Source organism: Peromyscus maniculatus, chromosome 23 (assembly GCF_049852395.1).
Source record: "Peromyscus maniculatus bairdii isolate BWxNUB_F1_BW_parent chromosome 23, HU_Pman_BW_mat_3.1, whole genome shotgun sequence".
Taxonomy (NCBI): Eukaryota; Metazoa; Chordata; class Mammalia; order Rodentia; family Cricetidae; genus Peromyscus; species Peromyscus maniculatus.
In genome coordinates this window covers 5,154,171-5,172,873 of record NC_134874.1, presented here as the reverse complement: position 1 = coordinate 5,172,873, position 18,703 = coordinate 5,154,171, and the positions used below count along the sequence as shown (strand labels likewise).

The 18,703-nt window shown below is 48.5% G+C and overlaps 1 protein-coding gene and 1 long non-coding RNA gene across 2 annotated transcripts; one reads left to right on the top strand and one right to left on the bottom strand.

Annotated features, from left to right (window-relative positions):
- Positions 1-2,045: 2,045 nt before the first annotated feature.
- LOC102906480 (2'-5'-oligoadenylate synthase-like protein 2) lies at positions 2,046-14,398 on the bottom strand. Its single transcript, XM_015989220.3, has 6 exons — positions 13,983-14,398; positions 11,474-11,762; positions 10,510-10,685; positions 6,628-6,866; positions 5,354-5,495; positions 2,046-3,303 (listed from the first exon to the last, which is right to left on the bottom strand). Exons 1-6 carry the CDS (start codon positions 14,178-14,180, stop codon positions 2,830-2,832), a joined length of 1,518 nt encoding a protein of 505 aa, XP_015844706.1. The 5' UTR covers positions 14,181-14,398; the 3' UTR covers positions 2,046-2,829.
- A 417-nt stretch (positions 14,399-14,815) lies between these two features.
- LOC121825486 (uncharacterized) lies at positions 14,816-17,877 on the top strand. Its single transcript, XR_006067812.2, has 3 exons — positions 14,816-14,913; positions 16,681-16,728; positions 16,853-17,877. It is a non-coding gene; the product is annotated as an uncharacterized LOC121825486 (long non-coding RNA).
- Positions 17,878-18,703: the final 826 nt, after the last annotated feature.

Sequence of the window (18,703 nt, the reverse complement as noted above, 5' to 3'; positions counted from 1 at the left end):
TGGAGTTGCAATTGTGAAGTGTAAGTGCTGGGTGCTGGGAATCAAACTTGGGTTCCCTGCGAGAACAGTGTGTGCTCTCAACCACTGAGCCATCTCTCCAAGCCTTCATCCTGGGCAGGAGGAATGATGCTTGTCAGGATTGAGAGGAGAGACCCAGTTCGCAGGAGGGTGGTGACTGGAGGAGGGACACAGGGGTCAGGGAGGGAGAGCGGACTGAGGTTCTCTAGGACAGTAGCAGTGTGTGGTGGTGATGGCCACTGTCTCTGAACACACACACACACACACACACACACACACACACTGGTGTGTCAGTTCTACTAGCAGTTAGAAGACACTTAACGTTTCTGTTCTCTTGACTGTCAAACAGGGTGACTGATTACCAATCTAATCCTGTTGTGGTAATGAAATAAAATGACATGTGGTCTGTGTTGGTCCTAGTACACTGAAAGTCTCAAGAAATCATAGTCCCCAGTCTGTAGAATTCATAGTTTGATTGCCTCAGCCTAGGCAAGGGACTGAGTCTATCTTGGGTCAGGTGATCGTCCCTCGCCAATCTGCTAAGGCCAGAGAGTAAAGTCATTGGTGTCAACAGGATTACTGAGAAGTGGAGAAGGCTAGCAGGATGAGGAAGCCAGACTTCCTGGCATGTGCCTACTGTGGAGGGAGGCCAGGTAGGAGAGAAAAGTATCCTCCAGGAGACATGGGAGAGCCTGGATGTTCCCCAAAAGCCTTTCCTGGTTCCTCTTCCTCAGCTTCTGTGTAAACATAATCTCCTATATTCTGTCTGTTTGTCTGTCTGTCTTCGAGACAGGGTTTCTCTGTGTAGCCCTGGAACTCACTCTGTAGACCAGGCTGGCTTCAAACTCAGAGACCTGTCTGTCGCTGCCTCCAGAGTGCTGGAATTAAAGGCGTGCGTTCCCACCTCCTGGCTAATTTCCTATATTTTAAGATCCCCCCATCTGTATGTAGAAAATGTAGAAGGGTTGTTATTCCTACAGGTCCATCCAACTCCAAGGCAGCTGTGAAGACAGTCAAATGACATTGTCTATGGAGACTCTTGGTATAAAGGCCACACCGGTGCATGGGATTCTGCATGTGTTGAGGGACAGATAAGTGGACTGAATTGAGCTGCTGACACAGAGGTGTATCTAGAGTTTTCCTGCCTTGCCCAAAGTCAGGACAAATCTCTGTCACACGCCAGTCCCACAGCCGCTCAGACCCAACCAAGTAAACATAGAGACTTATATTGCTTACAAACTGTATGGCCGTGGCAGGCTTCTTACTAACTGTTCTTATAGCTTAAATTAATCCATTTCCATAAATCTATACCTTGCCACATGGCTGGTGGCTTACCGGCGTCTTCACATGCTGCTGGTCATGGTGGTGGCTGGCAGTGTCTCTCCGCCTCAGCCTTCCGCTTCTCAGAATTCTCCTCTCTCCTTGTCCCACCTACTTCCTGCCTGGCCACTGGCCAATCAGTGTTTTATTTATTGACCAATCACAGCAATTTGACATACAGACCATCCCCCAGCACAGAGGTCTCAGGGCAGAAAAGATGCCCCACTTGGGTTTATTCAGTGACATAAGGATGATGAAAAGGAGAATTTGGGAGAAAGGAGAGACAAACAGCTCATGTAGCCTCTCCTTGGGTGTGAATGAGGGCTTTGGCTTTCGTCTCTTGCTGTGTGGGGCTCTATTCTGTGGGTGAGTGGCTCTCTTTCTGTATTCAAGTAAAGACTTGGGCGGATCTGTTCTTAACTCTTTAGCTTCTTTCAATCCTGACTATACAATCCTTTACTGTACCAGGCCCTACTTTCCAAGATTGAAATATGTGATGGGCTTGGGAGTAGCCAATGGATGGAGTCTACCCTCATCACCTTTGGTCCACGAGGATTTAGACAGAGGGAGTCCATATCTACCCATCAGTATGGGGTTTGTAAAGGTCACTTGGGTGCATCTTCAGAGAATGGCACGTGGGCTAAGGGCACCTGAAACTGTGTGGGCTCTAAAATGGCGTCAGACATGATGAAGACAGAGTTGAAGGATTCAACGTCATTCTTTGGTTCATTTATTCATTCAGCAGGCACATGTCAAACATTTACACTGAATTGGTACCATTCTAGACCACAAGGGCCAAGGCATAAGGCACTCAAAAAAAAAAAATCAAGTCTCAATAGACTAGGGAGATAGAGCTAACAAAGCAAGGTGATTAATATCCCACTTCCTTTCACAGAGGTCAACTGTGGATGAAGAGAGAGAGAATATGAGCATAAGATGGCCTGGCCAGCTGCATGGGCTGTATAGTAGTCGTTTTCAAACTTGAGCGTGCATCAGAATAACTTGGAGGGTTTGTTATGACACTGAATACTGATTCTCAGTGGATTATCTGGCTTGGGTTAATATTCCTTTCTAACGGGCTCCTGGAGTGACGGCGAGTCTGTCAGTCTGAGGTCTGTACTTTGAGATTCAGTGACTTACAAGTCTGAATCGGGAAAGATGAACACATGGGTCAGGGAGAAAGGGTAGCTGACTCAAGGTGATGGAGGCGTGACTCAGCATCGGTGTGAGTTTTGAGTATTCAGGAGCCCCGTGTGTTTTGAGTCGGGAAGGGGAAGGAAGTAGGGCTCAGCTTGATGATATTAAAGACTGGCTATTAAGCAAAGAGACTTGAACTTCATTCTGTATGTATGGGAAAACACAGGAGGGTGTTAAGCAAGAGAAGGATATGTTGATATTTAGGCTACAGAAAGATCACAACATCTGGGCCAAAGGATGAAGTGGGGAGGCATAAGACCATAGGTGTTGACACCATGCACAGCCGGACTCGGACTAGCTCACCCTGCTGAGCTGGATGGTGTCACAGTCTCTGATCTGTAGCTCTTCAAGGCTGTAATTATCTTCCAGCTCCTCATCCTCCAACATCAGTACCTGGTCCTCTGTAGAAAGCCCTACAGCAGCTTCAATTTTCGTCTTCAGGTCATAGATGGTAGCATCAGGCTCAATGGCGTAAGGCTTGCTCTGGCCACTGGAATCCTTCACAAAGACCTGGATCTCAGGAGGAAAGGTCTCCAGCCCCCGGACGGTCACCTTAGAGAATATTCCATAATCCGATAGGGTCTTCTGGCTGCTGAGCAGTAGCCTATCCCCTTGAGGCTCCTGGAAGGAGAGGCGTAGATCCCCGGAAATGTCGTTTTTTCTCTTGATCTCTGCCTTCATCTTCCTGATGGGGCTGTAGGGGTCTGCCCAGAGGCTCCATGTTTCTCTTCCCGTCTGTTTCACCGTCACCTGAATGTTCCTTGCTCGCTGGGAAAGAGGTAAGAAAGACAAAGGGCATCTGTGTGGTAGGAACTGTCTACTGTCTACAGAGGTTCTCTCTTCTAGCTCCTGATGGAACTGACCAACTAGGAGATGCTGAGTAACTATATAGGGCAACAGGAAAGCTACTTGGCCACCCTAGGCTTAGCGTACCACTGAGTCACACTGTGTTCCTCGACTTACCCAAACTGGGGCAACAACTGGTGTCTAAATAATACTCTTCCTGTGTGGAGCCATGCAGAACCTTCACCCACCATGGGCACACAACAGTGTCGTGTTTATGGAAGCCTGGGAATTGAAGTGATATAACTGAATGTTTGGGCCTGGCCTTAGGATGGTTGTTCAAGGGTGACCACTGTTCCAGCAAACGTCTGCCACAGGGTACTGGTTCTAGACATTAAAACACTTCCTAGAGCCGGGCGGTGGTGGCGCACGCCTTTAATCCCAGCACTTGGGAGGCAGAGCCAGGTGGATCTCTGTGAGTTCGAGGCCATCCTGGGGGCTACAGAGCGAGATCCAGGAAAGGTGCAAAGCTACACAGAGAAACCCTGTCTCAAAAAACAAAAAACAAAACAAAACAAAAAAAACAAAAACCCACTTCCTAGAATGCTGACATATTTGCTGAAGAGATGGCTTGCATCTGGGATGGTTTCCTGGTTGGTTGAATGAGATATCCCTCACAGCCTTGGGCATTTGAATACCTGGCTCTTGGTTGGTGGAACTGTTAGAGGAGACTTAGAGGGTGTGGCCCTGCTGGGGCTGTCGGGGCAGGGGGTACTGGTCTATCACTGGGGGGCAGGTTTTAGGGTTTCCAAGGCTCCCAGCATTCAGCGTTCACTGTTTTGGCCTCCTGCTTATCATTGAAGATGTGAGCTGCAACCCCGTGCGCGCACGCCTGTTGCCACACATCCCGCCATGATGGAGGACACCTCCCTGTGCACCTGTAAGTGCTCCCTCCCTTCGAGAAGTTGCCTTGCCCATGGTGTTTTATCACAGCCAGAGAGAAGTAACAGAAACAGGTTTCATTCTCATATTTGTTTAGCACAATCCTAGCATAAGCCCCTTGAGCGGGCGTAATTGACATTACCCAGCGTCGTGCTCAAAAGTGCCCTGATGTGGACTCCGTGTCCTAGGGTGATGCCTTTTGGATCTGTGTGTATGTGTGGCTGGAGTAAAGGACTAACCCATTGAAAAATAACTTAGGTGAGGACACGCGGGGTCACGGGCACACATGGAATGTAGGCCCTACTTACAGAAGGAAGCTAAGTGGAGGCAAGTGAACGCCAGGGAGACGGGATTTCTGAGAAACTAAGAGTTGAGATAGAGGGAGACTTAAAGCGGGTGGCCTTTGTTTCGTTTTTCTTGCTTTCCAAGGGTCCCTTGGTTTGGGGGACATTCTCAGCCCCTGGGACCCGATGGCCAAGTGGCAGGTCCTTGTCTGTCTGCCTTGCCTCACTCGCTGTGGGGCCACCTTTGAGGACAGATTCTGAATTCTCCCGCAGAAGATAAAAAATGGTCCAAGGGACAGGATTTATGTGGGCTTAGCAGGTCGGGGAAACAGGTTCCTCAGGGAACCCCTAAGGCCAATCCTTGTGTCCAAGTGTTGGATCCGGACTTAGTGCTCAGATCCAAGACAGCCGTGGCCAAGGGGCAAGGCCGTCCACAGGAATGCTGCGAGACTAGTCTGTTGTCTGCAGTGGGTTGTAGGGGCCTTAGTTTGTTTTAAAAAACTTATTACAGTTACTATTTAGATAGCAAGAAACCATACTTTGATGACCCACCAAAGGGGGAAGTCTAACTCCAGAGAGAGCCAACAGGATAGACAGCTGTGGGTAAACTCTTTGTCTCTGTAGTGAGTACAGTGCAGGGGCAGATGGCCTGCCCATCTTACAGGGGAAAGGCCTGAGGCCTAGACGTTTGTAGATGAGAATTGGGCTGCAATACCTAAATAGGTCGCCTGTTCTGGGACTTATGGGTGCTGAGGGAAGAGCTAAGGGTACTCCATGTGAGTGTTAATACGCGTTCTATGATACTGTACCGGTACATCCCAGCCCCCGCTGGGGTCTTCAGTCCGGCAACAGGCCTGTCGCAGGCAGATAGAAGCTTCTTTGGCCACCAGGTCCCACCCTCTTTTACTTCCTAAGTTGTTGGTGGGGTCCGTGGGGTCTAGGATGATGGGCCTGGGGGAGAGAATGGAAGCAGATCCCCGTTACAGTCAGGATACTGGCCTCTGGCACTCATGTCTGTGGAATCAATCATAAAGCACATTACAATGGTAAATTGTCGCGTGAGGTTTAAGCTCACTAAAAAGCTGGCTCTGGAGCCACAACCCCCACAAACATGTATGCGGAAGTGTTCTTCCAAGACTCTCTGCCTCAGGTCTGGTTGTCCTTCCCACCTGCCGCCCCGTAATGGGAAAACAGAAAAGAAGCAATAACAACAACAAAATGCTTTTACTCTTAAACTTCAAGAACAGCGGGGGGGGGGGGGGGGGGGGGGCGGGGGGGGGGAATTGACGGACGGACACACCTGTTTCCACCCGGAAGCTACTGTTGTTTATCCCATAATACGGAGGGGACAGAGGGCTGAAGTTCAGCCATGGGTCAGACATGGAAAGCTCATCCGTGGAGAGAAAGACCAGTTGGGCACTCCGGATGACCCCTCCATGTCCCTGGGTGGCCTCTGCAGGGTGTTGTAAGCAGTTGGATGCTGTTCCTTTTGTTTGGTCTCCCGCTCAGGCTACTCCAGTGGTCTCTGCTGGATCTGTGAGCACCTGATTTGATCTGATGATAATCTGCTATCGGCTGCTTCTCTCTACCTGCTACTTGCTGTTTTTTCTTTGACTTCTGCTGCTATATACTTCCTATTAACTCACTCATTTGAAACGGAAAGTATGGCCAACAGAACGTTCTTCAGAATGTCCAGGACGGGGTGGTAGGCACCTTTGGGTCAGAACAATGCCTACAAGTAAAGCCCTTCATTAGGAGTGGAGGGAGCCCACGAAAGCTCGCGAGACTGGATCTCTGAGATCTTGCTGGACGTGCCCTTTCTTGTACTGGAAAGCAGGCGTCGAGAGAAGGCTAGAGCCGCTGCAACCTTGAAGGGATGACCCTGAACTCGACAGTGAAGCCCTGGGAAGGGCAGAGCTGAACAGCTCACAGAAAGAGACCGTGGGGGCATAGCCAGGCTTCAGGTTTACCTCTGAATGTTTTCAACGGCCAAAGCCACGTGAGTCCCTTTATTTTTTCCAAGCTGCTTCAGCCAGGGTTTCCATTCCCTAAAGCCGTAAATGCTATGGTTGACGATACTCACCGGTCTCTCTTCAGCTGTTGTTTGAGAAAGTTTCCGACGACCTCATTTTGGAAGTTGTAGTACTTGGTCCAGTATACGCAGATGTCTTGGTAGTCTCTGAGGAGCTCCATCACGGCTACAAACCCTTCATCCAAATTGAAGTTTTCACTGCTCTTTGTACCCGTTTCCCAGGCGTAGATGGTCAGAAGCTCCAGCGAATATTTTGGGGGCAATGCTGTTCTATATTTATTTCTCAGGTACTGGGGAAAGGGGAGCAGAGAAGAAAAGGGAAGGAAGGGTGGGGGAAAAAAGAGGAAGAAAGGAGGGAGGGAGAGAGAGAGAGAGAATATGTTCTTGATGCTCTAAAAACTTTCGGGTCCCTCCATTGCTTCCTGGGACAGAGCCATGAACTGGTGGTCCTAGGTGGGCTTTTGGTCTGAGGTCTCCCGTGGACCACCTGCACATCAGCCTGTGCTTTTCCGTTAGGATGGAGGAGGCAACGTGGCGGAGCAGATACAGGGAATAACTGGGAAGATCTAAAACACACAGACAGCTCAGAACAGAACAAACTGAATGGAATAAAAAGAAAGAAGGGCATCAGATGTTTAATTCCTCTGAAATTAATTACGAATTTGTGGCAGTCTTTAGATTTATTTTATTTTATTTATGTGTCCTTGGGGAATTCCACACCTGTATACAGTGTATTCTGATCATAGCCACTTCACCCCCTTTCACCTTCTCGCCCCCCATATCTTCCTCCTTCTATTTTTTTTTTTTTTTTTTTTTTTTTTTTTTTTTTTTGGTTTTTTCGAGACAGGGTTTCTCTGCGTAGCTTTGCGCCTTCCCTGGAGCTCACTTGGTAGCCCAGACTGGCCTCGAACTCACAGCGATCCGCCTGGCTCTGCCTCCCGAGTGCTGGGATTAAAGGCGTGCGCCACCACCGCCCGGCTCCTATTTTTTTTTTTTATAACCCATGGAGTCCAGTTGGAGCGGCCCCATGTGCATGGATGTGGGGCCATCCACCAGAGCATGGGCAACCTGTCAGGAGCCACACCCCGAGGAGAAAATGAACTCTCCCTCTCCCAGCAGCCATCAAGAGCCAGCGTCTCTCAGCTCTCCCCACTGACGCTGGGATGCTGACTGGCTTGATCCTGCTCATGCAGACAGCTGACGGCTGCTGTGAGCGCCGCCGGAGTCTGTCACATCCTGGAGACACTATTTCCTAGCCGCCCTCCCTGACCTCTGGCTCAGCCTCCTTCTGCCTCCTCTCCACAGTGTTTCCTCAGACGTTCCACGCGGGGCTGAGTCAGTCCACTGTCACTTGTCATGAGCCTGTGATAGCCCCTGTGTCGGGGCGGGGGGGGGGGGGAGTCTTGTCCATGAGAGTAGAGAGCTGCACTAAGCCATGGGTTTAATGTCAAGTCTTTAGAAGACAAATTGATGCCGTGTCCATTAGCAAAACAACAGTAGTAGATTCTATGTGAAACCCAGGTGATTTTTATTTTCGAGACGGAGTCTTGCTGTGTAGCCCAGGCTAGCCTGAAGCTTGCAGTCCTTCTGCCTCGGTCTCCTATGTGTTGGGACCTCAGGTATGCGCAGCATGCCCGGCTCCCGATGATTTTGCCTTGTATATGTATTGTGTGTGCGTGTGCGTGTGCGTGCGTGCGTGCGTGCGTGTGTGTGTGTGTGTGTGTGTGTGTGTGTGTGTGGTGGGGGAGGTGTGCTTGCCACACATGTGACATCACAGGCCCACCTTGGGTGTCAGTCCTCATTTTTTAGGTGGTAACAAAAGCAGTAGTTTTTGGCATAAAAATGAACAATAGTCAAGGGTTAGGGATACAGCTTCAAGGTTGAGTGCTTTTCTAGCATGCACAAGGTCCTGGGTTCAATCCCTCCGAACTTAAAAAAGAACACCAGTCAAGTGCAACAGAATGGGTACTCAGGGTTAGTTCCCACGAGATTTGTGGATTTAGTAGTTTTAGCAAAGGTAGTATTTTAGTTCGGTGAGAAATGGATGCATAATTCAAAATGTGATGCACAACCTGTTAGCCATTTGGAAGAAAATAAAGGTGTCGCCAAAGTCATGCCATATTCAAGCAGAACTTAAAAATGGATTAAAGTGGCCGGGCGGTGGTGGCGCACGCCTTTAATCCCAGCACTCGGGAGGCAGAGGCAGGTGGATCTCTGTGAGTTCGAGGCCAGCCTGGGCTACCAAGTGAGCTCCAGGAAAGGCGCAAAGCTACGCAGAGAAACCCTGTCTCGAAAAACCAAAAAAAAAAAAAAAAAAAAAAAAAAAAAAAAAAAATGGATTAAAGTATATATTAAAAATATTATAAGAAGCCGGGCGGTGGTGGCGCACGTCTTTAATCCCAGCACTCGGGAGGCAGAGGCAGGTGGATCTTTGTGAGTTCGAGGCCAGCCTGGGCTACCAAGTGAGTTCCAGGAAAGGCGCAAAGCTACACAGAGAAACCCTGTCTCGAAAAACCAAAAAAAAAAAAAAAAAAAAAAATATTATAAGAAAATTAGGTGGCTATTAAACACACATGAGTCCAGTTGGAGTTGCCCTCATGAGCATGGGTTAGCATATCGCCACACTGATATGCATACATGCATACACAAGAAAATTTTTACCTTTTAAATACGTATTTTATGCTGTTTGAATTTTTATGATGGCTCCATTGCAATATTCAAATAATCATATATGTATTTTTTTCTATGGAGAGAGAGAGGTGGTTCAGATAAGTAACCAAAATCTATTATAGAAGGTCAGGAATATTCATCTGCAGAAATCTGAGCCAGGGAGAGGGTGCAGTATTCCACACAAAGGTGAGGACCAGAGTTCAGATCCCCAGAAGCCATATAAATGCTGAGTGGGTATTGTAGCATGGCTATAATCCCAGTTCTTGGGAGGCAGAGACAGGATCTCCGTGGAGCAAGCTAGCTAGACAGCCGTATAAACAAGCCTAAGGTCACCAGAAAGACCTTGTCCTAGTATTTATGGAGGAGATTGAGGAAGACTCCTGACATCAACCTGAGGCCTATACACATACACATACAAATACACACCACACACACACACACACACACACACACACACACACAGAGATACACATGGATACACATGTGCACTCCAGTGCATGCATGCACATACACACACACACACAATTTGCAAAAAAAAAAAAAATCATTATGTCCCTAAATTATGTGTAAATGTGTGTTAGTGATCGAGTATGTGAGTGTAGTGCCTTTGGAGACCAGAAGAGGGCATTAGATTCCCTGTAGCTGGAGTTAGGGTAGTTGTGGGCTGCCCAGTGTGGGAGTTGGGGATTGAACTTGAGTCTTATGCAAGAGCAGTACATGCTCTTGACGGCTGAACTATCTCTCCAGTCCACCCTGTTCTTAAAGTTGGCCCAGCTGGAGCCAGTAGGTGAATGGGGTATTGATGAAAACCTCTGCAGCACAGATGGGAAGAACGGTGAACACCTTCATTCGTGAGGTCTAAAGCTGACGAGGAAACGACAAAGTGTGCAGATGACAGAAATAGACGGTGCTCTCACATTTGGGGCCAAAGGTCAACAGCAGGTGTGTTTGTTTAAAGGGTGGACCAGAAACCCAGTGGGATGGCATGATGCCAGGTACCTAGTCTTTTGAGTGTGAGCTATGTGAATACAGAAAAAACAAAACGAAACAAAACAAACATAGAAGGGCAGCTTCTCATCCCCACTCCATCTCTCTTGGTGGTGCTGAGGACCTGAACCCAGGGCCTTATGCATCCCAAGCAAGCTCCCTGCCAACAAGCGGCATCCCAGCCCGTTTTTTGTTTGTTTTCCCACTCTTCAAAAAAAAAAAAAAAAAAAAAAAAAGCCGGTGCCCACCCACCCTCCCTCTTCTCCCAGCTCTCACCTGCAGGTACCAGAACTTCACCAGCCGAAGGAGGTTCTTCAGTTTCACGGGGCGGCTTTTCACAAAATGCCTCTGCAGCTCTGTGAAGCTTGGAGAGAACTCTCCAGGGTAGCCTCGACTCCTTATTAGATTTTCGTAGATTTCCGGTGCTGGCTTCAAGTCTCGGGAAAAGGGTCCTGGGAGGAGAAAGTTATCTGGTCAGGAAACTCTAGCTTTTGAGATGGGAAAGATAGGAAAACCTCCTTCCTTCCCATCCTTTATCTCCTTCAGCCCTCCCTCCCTCCCTCCCTCCCTCCCTCCCCTCCTTCACCCCCCTTCATCCCTCCCTCCCCTCCTTCATCCCCCTTCATCCCTCCCTTCTGTCCTTTCTTGACAGGGTCTCTCTGGGTGTCTCAGGCTATCACTGGGTGTATGATCCACCCACCTCGGCTTCCTGAGTACGGAGATCACAGTCAAGCTCATGGAATCCTCAGTTCAGCTCCATAAGGGAGGTAGTTGTAATGGCAACCATGGGAAATTGCCACTTTTGTAACTCAAATGTGGGCAAATACTGTCCGTCCCCATGACTCTCCTTAACATTATCACAGCCACTAAGTTAGCGCGCTCCGTCGGAGGTGTTAAGTTGTTAGCCCAAGGTAATACAGGTTATAAAATGTGAAGATATGAGAGTCTTATTTTAAAGATGATTCTCATCCAGTTCTCTCTGACTCCAAAGACCTTAAGACTGATGGTTTGATCTGGTGTTTTCCAGAGGGTGGGTAGGAAATCGTTTTTGATGAATCCTCTTTGCCCATGCAACACTGGTTCATGGGAACCCATGCATTTATGGGATCTTCACCGTATATTTCCAGTCCCGCCTACCCACTAAAGAGCAAACTCCATTGGTTTCAACTTTCTCTAAACTCTTCCAGAAGGAAGAGACCCCAGAACCATCTCTCTGAAGCTGACCCACCACAGGATTTACCCAAAGCATCATAAGCCGGCAGAACATCCATCTGAATAATGCAGTCACTCTTCCTGGGCTGGACCTTTAAAGTCAGGGAGCGAGGGGTCCGATTCCCCTCTCTGTGTTTAACCACAGTGATTTTGTACGCCAGGCTCCTCCTGCAGTGAAGGAGCTTGTTCTCAATGAAGTCGATGATGGATTCTCGGTGTCTCGCCTGATCTTGGAAACTGGAGAAGCAGCTCAGGAACAGAACTATGTCCTGGTCAGATCTGTGGTTCAGCATCGTCCCCTTTCCCGAGGAGCCTCCCTGTGGAGGAGACAGTGCTAAACTGACCTATCTTGAGATTTGGTACTTTGAGGTTGAGAGGTACACCCAAAGCATCGGTGATAAGTTCCCTATATAACCCTCGTATAGGGAACTTGCAGAGGGAAGCCTTTGACCAGATGGCAGTGGCACACGCCTTTAATTCCAGCACGCAGGAGGCAGAAGCAGGCGGATCTACATGAATTTGAGGCCAGCAAGGTCTACTGTTGTGGAATATTAATCTAAGATGTGTTACATTCGTTTATGCTGTGGAATATTTGTTTAATGATTCAAAGATGTGTTGCATTCCTTTATGTTGCATTTGTTTAATTCTGTGAAGCTGTGTTACTGTGCCTGTCTAAAACACCTGAGGGTCTCATAAAGAGCTGAACGGCCAATAGAGAGCAACAGAAAGGCTGGGCGGAGCTGGCAGGCAGAGAGAATAAATAGGAGGAGTAATCTGGGGAGAGAGATTGAGGAGTGAGAAAGAGGAGGAGAGGAAGACTCCAGGGGCCAGCCAGCCTGCTACACAGCAAGCCATGGAGAAAGAAGTAAAGAAAGGTATACAGAAAGAGAGAAAGATAAAAGCTCAGAGGCAAAAGATAGATGGGATAATTTAAGTTAAGAAAAGCTGGCTAGAAACAAGCCAAGCTAAGGCCAGGCATTCATAAGTAAGAATAAGCCTCCATGTGGGATTTATCTGGGAGCTGGGTGGTGGGTGCCCCAAAGAGCCAAAAGAGTAAACAACAACAACAATCAACTACCGTCTCCAGACTGAGCTCCAGGACAGTCACAACTAGGCACAGAAACTCTGTCTCGAAAAACCACGCACAAAAAAGAAGCTATCGGTCCCCATCATGGAGACCTTTGCTGTGGGCATTGCAGGTTGGGCATCCCTAGTTCGAAACTGAGAAATCTAAATGTTCCAAAATCTCAAACTTAAAAAACAAACACTTTTTTTTATGTATTGGGTTTTTTGTTTTTGTTTGTTTGTTTTGCCTGCATGTATGTCTGTATACCACACGAATGCCTGTTGTCCCCAGAGGCCAGAAGAGGGTGTGGGTGGGTCCTCTGGAAGTAGAGTTACAGATGGTTGTAAGCCACCACACCAGGGAAACAAAATATCAACCTCAGAGCTACATCCCCAGCCCCAAACAAATCACTGTTTGAAAAATGCTATAATGAAACACAATACTGTGATCTAATTAAAAACCAAAACAGAACGAGGTGAGAGGGCATGAATCTCAGGGTCCCCTCCCCTCCCCTCCAGTGCCTCACTAGGTAGCCAAGCCTGGAACTTGCTAGGTAGCCCAGACCTGACAGTCCTAAACTGGTAATCCTCCTGCTTCAGTCTCCTGAGTGCCGGGGTCACAGGCGGGGCCCGCCACACCCAGCTCTAGACTTTCTATCTGTTGTTGTTTCTTTCAGATCCCAGAAGCAAAGAGGCTGCTAGAGAGCTGAACCTGGGAGCTGGCAGCCGAGTCAGAGGTTTGGAGGGCCGGAACACAAAAGGGGTGGGCTGTATCTTTTGAAGCGACTGCAGGAGCTTCAGTTTCTGTCTGGAAATCCGTTTTGCTAACAGCTCTTCCTAATCTCTGGCGTCAGCTGTCTGTTGAGGGTCTTCATAATCCAAAGTCCTTTGTCTCCAGGCCTAACCTCTGTGGCCACGACTCAGGGTTTCCAGATAAAGCCTGGCTTACTCCGGTTGATGTGAGATGTCTTTCATTTTAGCAAAATGAAGAACATCCAGATTTCTGATCCAAACTATCCTGGTCGAAGGGGACATGTTCTAAATTGGTGCTTTTCTGGGAGAAATGACGCTTTCTAAATAGATGCTTTATTGATTACCTAGGCAGCCCCGGAATCCCATGGAGTTTACCAAGTACTGTCTTGCAAGGGCGTTTCTAACATGACCAAGGGCACTAGCTTAGAACAATAGGTTTCCTTTATGACTTCAGAGGTAAAGTAATATTTCATAAGCAAGAAGCAAAGGCACATATTTTATGGAAATTGGTCCACTCAGAGTTGAGAATCCTAAGTTCTCACTACCACCTCTGCCCTTCAGCTTTGCAAGACTGGTTTTATATACTAAAGCCTTTCCTGTGCTTTATCCATTTATTGCTTATAATAAATCCAACTAAAGAAGAGGAGACTGAGGCTCAGAGGGGTCACAAACTCCACAGGGCAGAGATGGGATTTGAACCCAGGACCCTTTCTGCTCACCTTCACCACCTTAAGCACCTTGACTTCTTGGTCCAGAAAGAGCTCATCACGGAAGCATTGGTCCCGAAGGAACCCCTCGATTCTCGCCCAGGCGTCCTGCCCTTCCTCTTTCCAGTCCCTCTGGGGCTGAAGGCTGTGCTCCAGGAAGTGGTCCAGCATGTCCCCAGGGGTCCCATACAGATCCGGGGTGGGATCCATCTCTGCAGGATCAACCTGTCTCTGGGAGTGAATCCTCTGTGTGTTTGCTTAGGGAGAAGTTTCCAGCCTTGCCCAGATGAAACTCTGGGGAAGGAGACCGTGGGGTGGAGAGACTCGTCTCTGCTTCCAGGGTGGGGAAAGGCTGAATGATGTCTCCAGGCAACACTCTGCTCCTCCCTCGGGATTGGCTTCTCAGCTCTGCAGCCAGCCAGACTGAGAAACGAAACCAGGCTTTCCGGAGAATTGAAAGTGAGTACCAGTTCCCTTTCTTCAAGGCAGGAAGGAACAAGAAGGAAGGAAGGAAGGCTCAGGAGTCTTCCGACAGGCTCTGTGGTGAGCATTGGATATGTCTTTTCAGCAGTCCCAGTGGTAGTGATTGGCCAGATAATCTCATCTGCCCCGGTGATCTGGCAGAGGCAAATTCAAACTCTTTTATTCAATCTTAATTACTAAATATGTCTTGGGCAAGAGACATATAGTTACGCATAGTTAACGCTGAGGGTCATTACACAACATCCATACTCCAAGTTCCTGTCGCCCTCAGCCTACCTCCCCAAGGCTGCTCACCTATAGGAGATATCTTAGTCGAAGGTCACAGCCAGTCTTGAGGGCCAGACTCTCCAGCTGCAGGGCCGATCAAGGTGGCATTTCTCTGATGTCCCCGGCTGTCCTGAAGATGTGAAGAGCGATGCATTGCTCTTGGTCTCTGCTTATAGGCTGTCAAGCGGGCAATGTGAGTTTCTTCTCTTAGGCAGTCCTGTGTCTGGTTATCGTGAGTGAGTGGTGTCCCTGGGTCCTGGTTATCAGGTGCAGCCTTGGGGTAGAGGGGTTCCTGACTAAGCTTTGTTTTCATGTCTAAAAGGCATTTTGGGGGAGGGCAATGCTCATCATACCACACAGTAAATGTACACCTATACATCCTGTTTTAGTTAAGGTTTCTATTTCTGCAATAAAGTACCATGACCAAAAGGGCAACTTGGGGATGGAAGGGTTTATTTCACTTTACAGACTGTCCATCGTGCAAGGCAGCCAGGTCAGGAACTCAAGTCAGGAGCCTGGAGACAGGAATTGATGCAAAGGCCATAGATGGATGTCTGTTGGTTTACTCTTCATGGCTTGGTCAGTCTGCTTTTTCATTCACTGCAGGACCACCTGCCCAGGGTAGACACAACCCGCAATGGGCTTGGTCCTCCTGCATCAATCATTAAGAAAATGCCCCACAGGCTTGCTACAGGCCAGTCTTACGGAAGTGTTTTCTCAATTGATGGTTCCTCTTCTCAGGTGACCGTAGCTTGTGTTGAGGCAGGAGATACTTGGAGTAATAGCATTGGTGCTATAAAGGTTTTACTAATAAACTTGCTTATGAAGTAAGAATTATACCGGTAGAACTTATCGAAGGGAACGCTGACTCCAATGTGACTAGACCGCAAGGAGTGTAATGACCAGGCTTGTCCATCACTTTATTACATTCTCGGGGTGGTGTGTCCAATGATTTCCAGGGCCTAATTTCCCTGATAAGATTTTAATACAAGCTCAATCTCCCCCTCTCCCCATCTCCCCCCACCAATAAATTTATAGGTCGGCTCTCTTTCTACTCCCAGGAATAAGTCATTTATCAGTCTGTGCTGGATGGGTGGAGCCTGACAGACTGCAGATTCTGGGGCTGCCCAGGGTTGCAATCATCCTGCATTCTCAAAATAGAGTCTGCCAGGGAAAGGCACAGCCTGAAACCATCATTTTAGACCATGTGGAGTGACTTAGAGCAGTTATTGTAATTGAGAGTGCAGTGAAACCTCTGAATTAGATCACTGTAGGAAAAAAGAGAGGTTGATTGGGAGATCAAACTGCCAAGGCTGTCACTCAGGGGGTTGGGGGGAGGCCAAGGGAACAGCAAAAGGCAGAAGAAGCCTTGCTAGATTTAAAGGACTAGGCTAAAGCGTGTATGTGTGTGTGAGTGTGTGTGTGTGTTGTGAGAGAGAGTGTGTTTGAGTGTTTGTGTATGTGTGTGTGAGAGTGTGTGTGAGTGTGTGTGTATGTGAAGAGAGAGAGTGTTGTGTGTGTGTGTGAGAGAGAGTGTTTGAGTGTTTGTGTTTGTGTATGTGTGTGAGGGTGTGTGTGTGTGTGTGTGTGTGTGTGTGTGTGTGTGTGTGTGTGTGAACCAGAACAGCCTGGGAGTTAGAGTAGCAGGAAGTGAGGTACAGGCTGGAACAGTGTGGTCACTGGCATGGGGACTTCGATCTGTTGCAGGCTTGTTTGAGTTCATTGGAAAGTAGATGCCATTGCAGAGGTAGCTGGCTGTAGGGTTGGATAAGGGAAATAGTAGCTTTTCCTGACAAGCAGAAGCCCACTTGACAAGGTTTCTGAGGAAGACTGAGTTTAGGCTCTGGTTTTTTTTTGTTGTTGTTTTGTCTTTTTTTTTTTTTTGTTTGTTTGTTTTTGTTTTTTCGAGACAAGGTTTCTCTGTGTAGCCCTGGCTGTCATCAGTTTCTTCTTTTCCCAGGTCACAGGGCCCTCGCTTGCTTCCTCGTCTCTGCACACTCTCTCCCATGTAAGTGCACGTGTGACGATTAGAAGCTAGGGTTCCTGTGTGAGAAAGAATATGCTGTGCTTGCTGTCTGAGTCTTGGTTACCTCGTGGAAGGAAATGACTTACAATTCTATTTTTTCTTGCAGATTTCATTTTTCTCTACAGCCGAATGAAACTCTAGTGTGTACACGGACTATACGTCTTACTGTCCATTCATCTGCTGGTGGACATCGAGGCTATTCCATTTTCTTCCTGCTCTGAAAAGAGCAGCAGAGACCACAGATGTGCAAGCGTTTCTGAGGTAAGCTATTATGCTGGTTGTTTTCTATCTACCTCACAAACCTAGACATATCTGAGAAGAAAGATTCTTAATTCAAAATATGCCCCCGAGGAGCGGCCTGAAGGCAAATCTGTGGAGATACCGTACCGTCTTGGTTAATGACTAATGTGGAAGGGCCCAGTTCACTGTGGATGGTGTGAGCCCCGGGCTGGTGCGCCTGGGTGCTATAAGAAAGCAGGTCCCCTGGAGCTGGAGTTAGAGGGAACTGTGAAGCCTTCAGATGTGGATGCTGGAAACCATATCCAGATCCTCTAAGAGCAGTTAGTGCCCTGAACTGAAGCCCCAAACTCCAGACAAGCTATTGTAGAGAGAGACATCTGGGAACCGATGGACACCAAAGAGCCGTAATTTCCCCAGAAATCTCACACTAGGGAATGGAAACGTGAAAGCCTGATACCGCCAGGGGAGGAACATGCCTCCTAAGAAGTGAGTTCACACTGTTCTGAGAACTCACGAGGCCTCCTCTTGGGACAGACTGGAGCCATAGTGATGGGTTGGTGATGGTCTAGACACACCTAGATCAGGGTTGCTGAACTGTAGGCGTCTCTTGCATGATTTTGAAACCAAAACCTCGTGCCATACTCCTGAAGACTGCTTTGGAGCTGAGGGAACTTTTTTTGTTCCTCTTCCCAATATGGTCACATCGAACATTGAGGAAGCAGGCTAAATGTGGAGTCTCTGGCTCGGTACTTCTGTGCATTTCTGTGATGCTGTGTGTACTGAGGTAACAGTAGGAAATAGTGGCAGGTGTTGCCTCTAATTTCTGTAGTTTGCTGTTCTCAATGGCCTGCTTACACTTGTCAGAACATTCAATAGATCGTCAAGCTGGAATTGATCGGAAAATGTTACTGTAAATTCAAAATAAAATCATATGCGTTCATGCAGTAACTGTTACTCCGTCTCACATTCTCAAGTAAGATTTAAAGGTATTTATTCGTTAGTACTGGTCATTAAGCCTAGGAGAGAGTGCATGCTACACGTCTGTCCTACCATTGAACTACACTCTCTATCTCAAGCTTTCACACAGGAAAAAAGTCGGGGTCTCAGGACCTCAGAATGGGATTTCTGGGCCACAGAAAACAGTGCCTGGGCTTATGGCGCTCCTCAGAAACGTTCAAGACACACGGAATCACACCGGTGAAGTCAGGATCCTTACAGGCTTGGCAGAGCTGCGGTGGGCTCCGAGGAGGAGCCCTGGCTTGGGTTTGGGGTTTGTGGGGGTGGGGGTGGGGGTGACGTGTGCAGCTGGTGCATCAGCTCCCTCTGCAGCGAGCTGTGGGAACCGCAGTGAGCGTGGGCTCCCACGCTCCTCCGACCTGCAGTACTCACTCCGGCCGGAGGAGGCGCGGAGGAGGAGCAGAAAAAAAGGTGGGAAGCCGGAGCGGCCTCTGGAAGGGGGCGTGGCCTGGGCGCTGCTGCTGTGATTGGCCAAGCAGGGCACGGGGGCGGGGCTGAGCGCTCCCCGTGCTCTTTTGGGTGCTCTGTTCCGAGGTGAAGTCAGGGAGGACCACTGCGCGGGGAGACGGGTGAGGAGCCGGCCGTACGGCGTCTGTGGGAGGAGGGCGTCCTTTCCTGAGGCATTTCCTCGCTCTTTGGCCCCTCGATGTCCGACCGAGCGGAGTCCTCCCTGAGGAAAAGGGCCCATTGCACCGATGTG

What these genes read in the sequence shown, in the direction of transcription:
- LOC102906480 (XM_015989220.3), bottom strand. Translation starts at nt 14,180, where the DNA reads ATGGATCCCACCCCGGATCTGTATGGGACCCCTGGGGACATGCTGGAC. An exon ending in GCCGGCTTATGATGCTTTGG is followed by an intron (nt 10,686 to 11,473) that starts GTAAATCCTGTG and finishes TTCTCCTCCCAG; the next exon opens with GACCCTTTTCCCGAGACTTG. An exon ending in CAACAGCTGAAGAGAGACCG is followed by an intron (nt 5,496 to 6,627) that starts GTGAGTATCGTC and finishes TCTCTCCCCCAG; the next exon opens with GCCCATCATCCTAGACCCCA.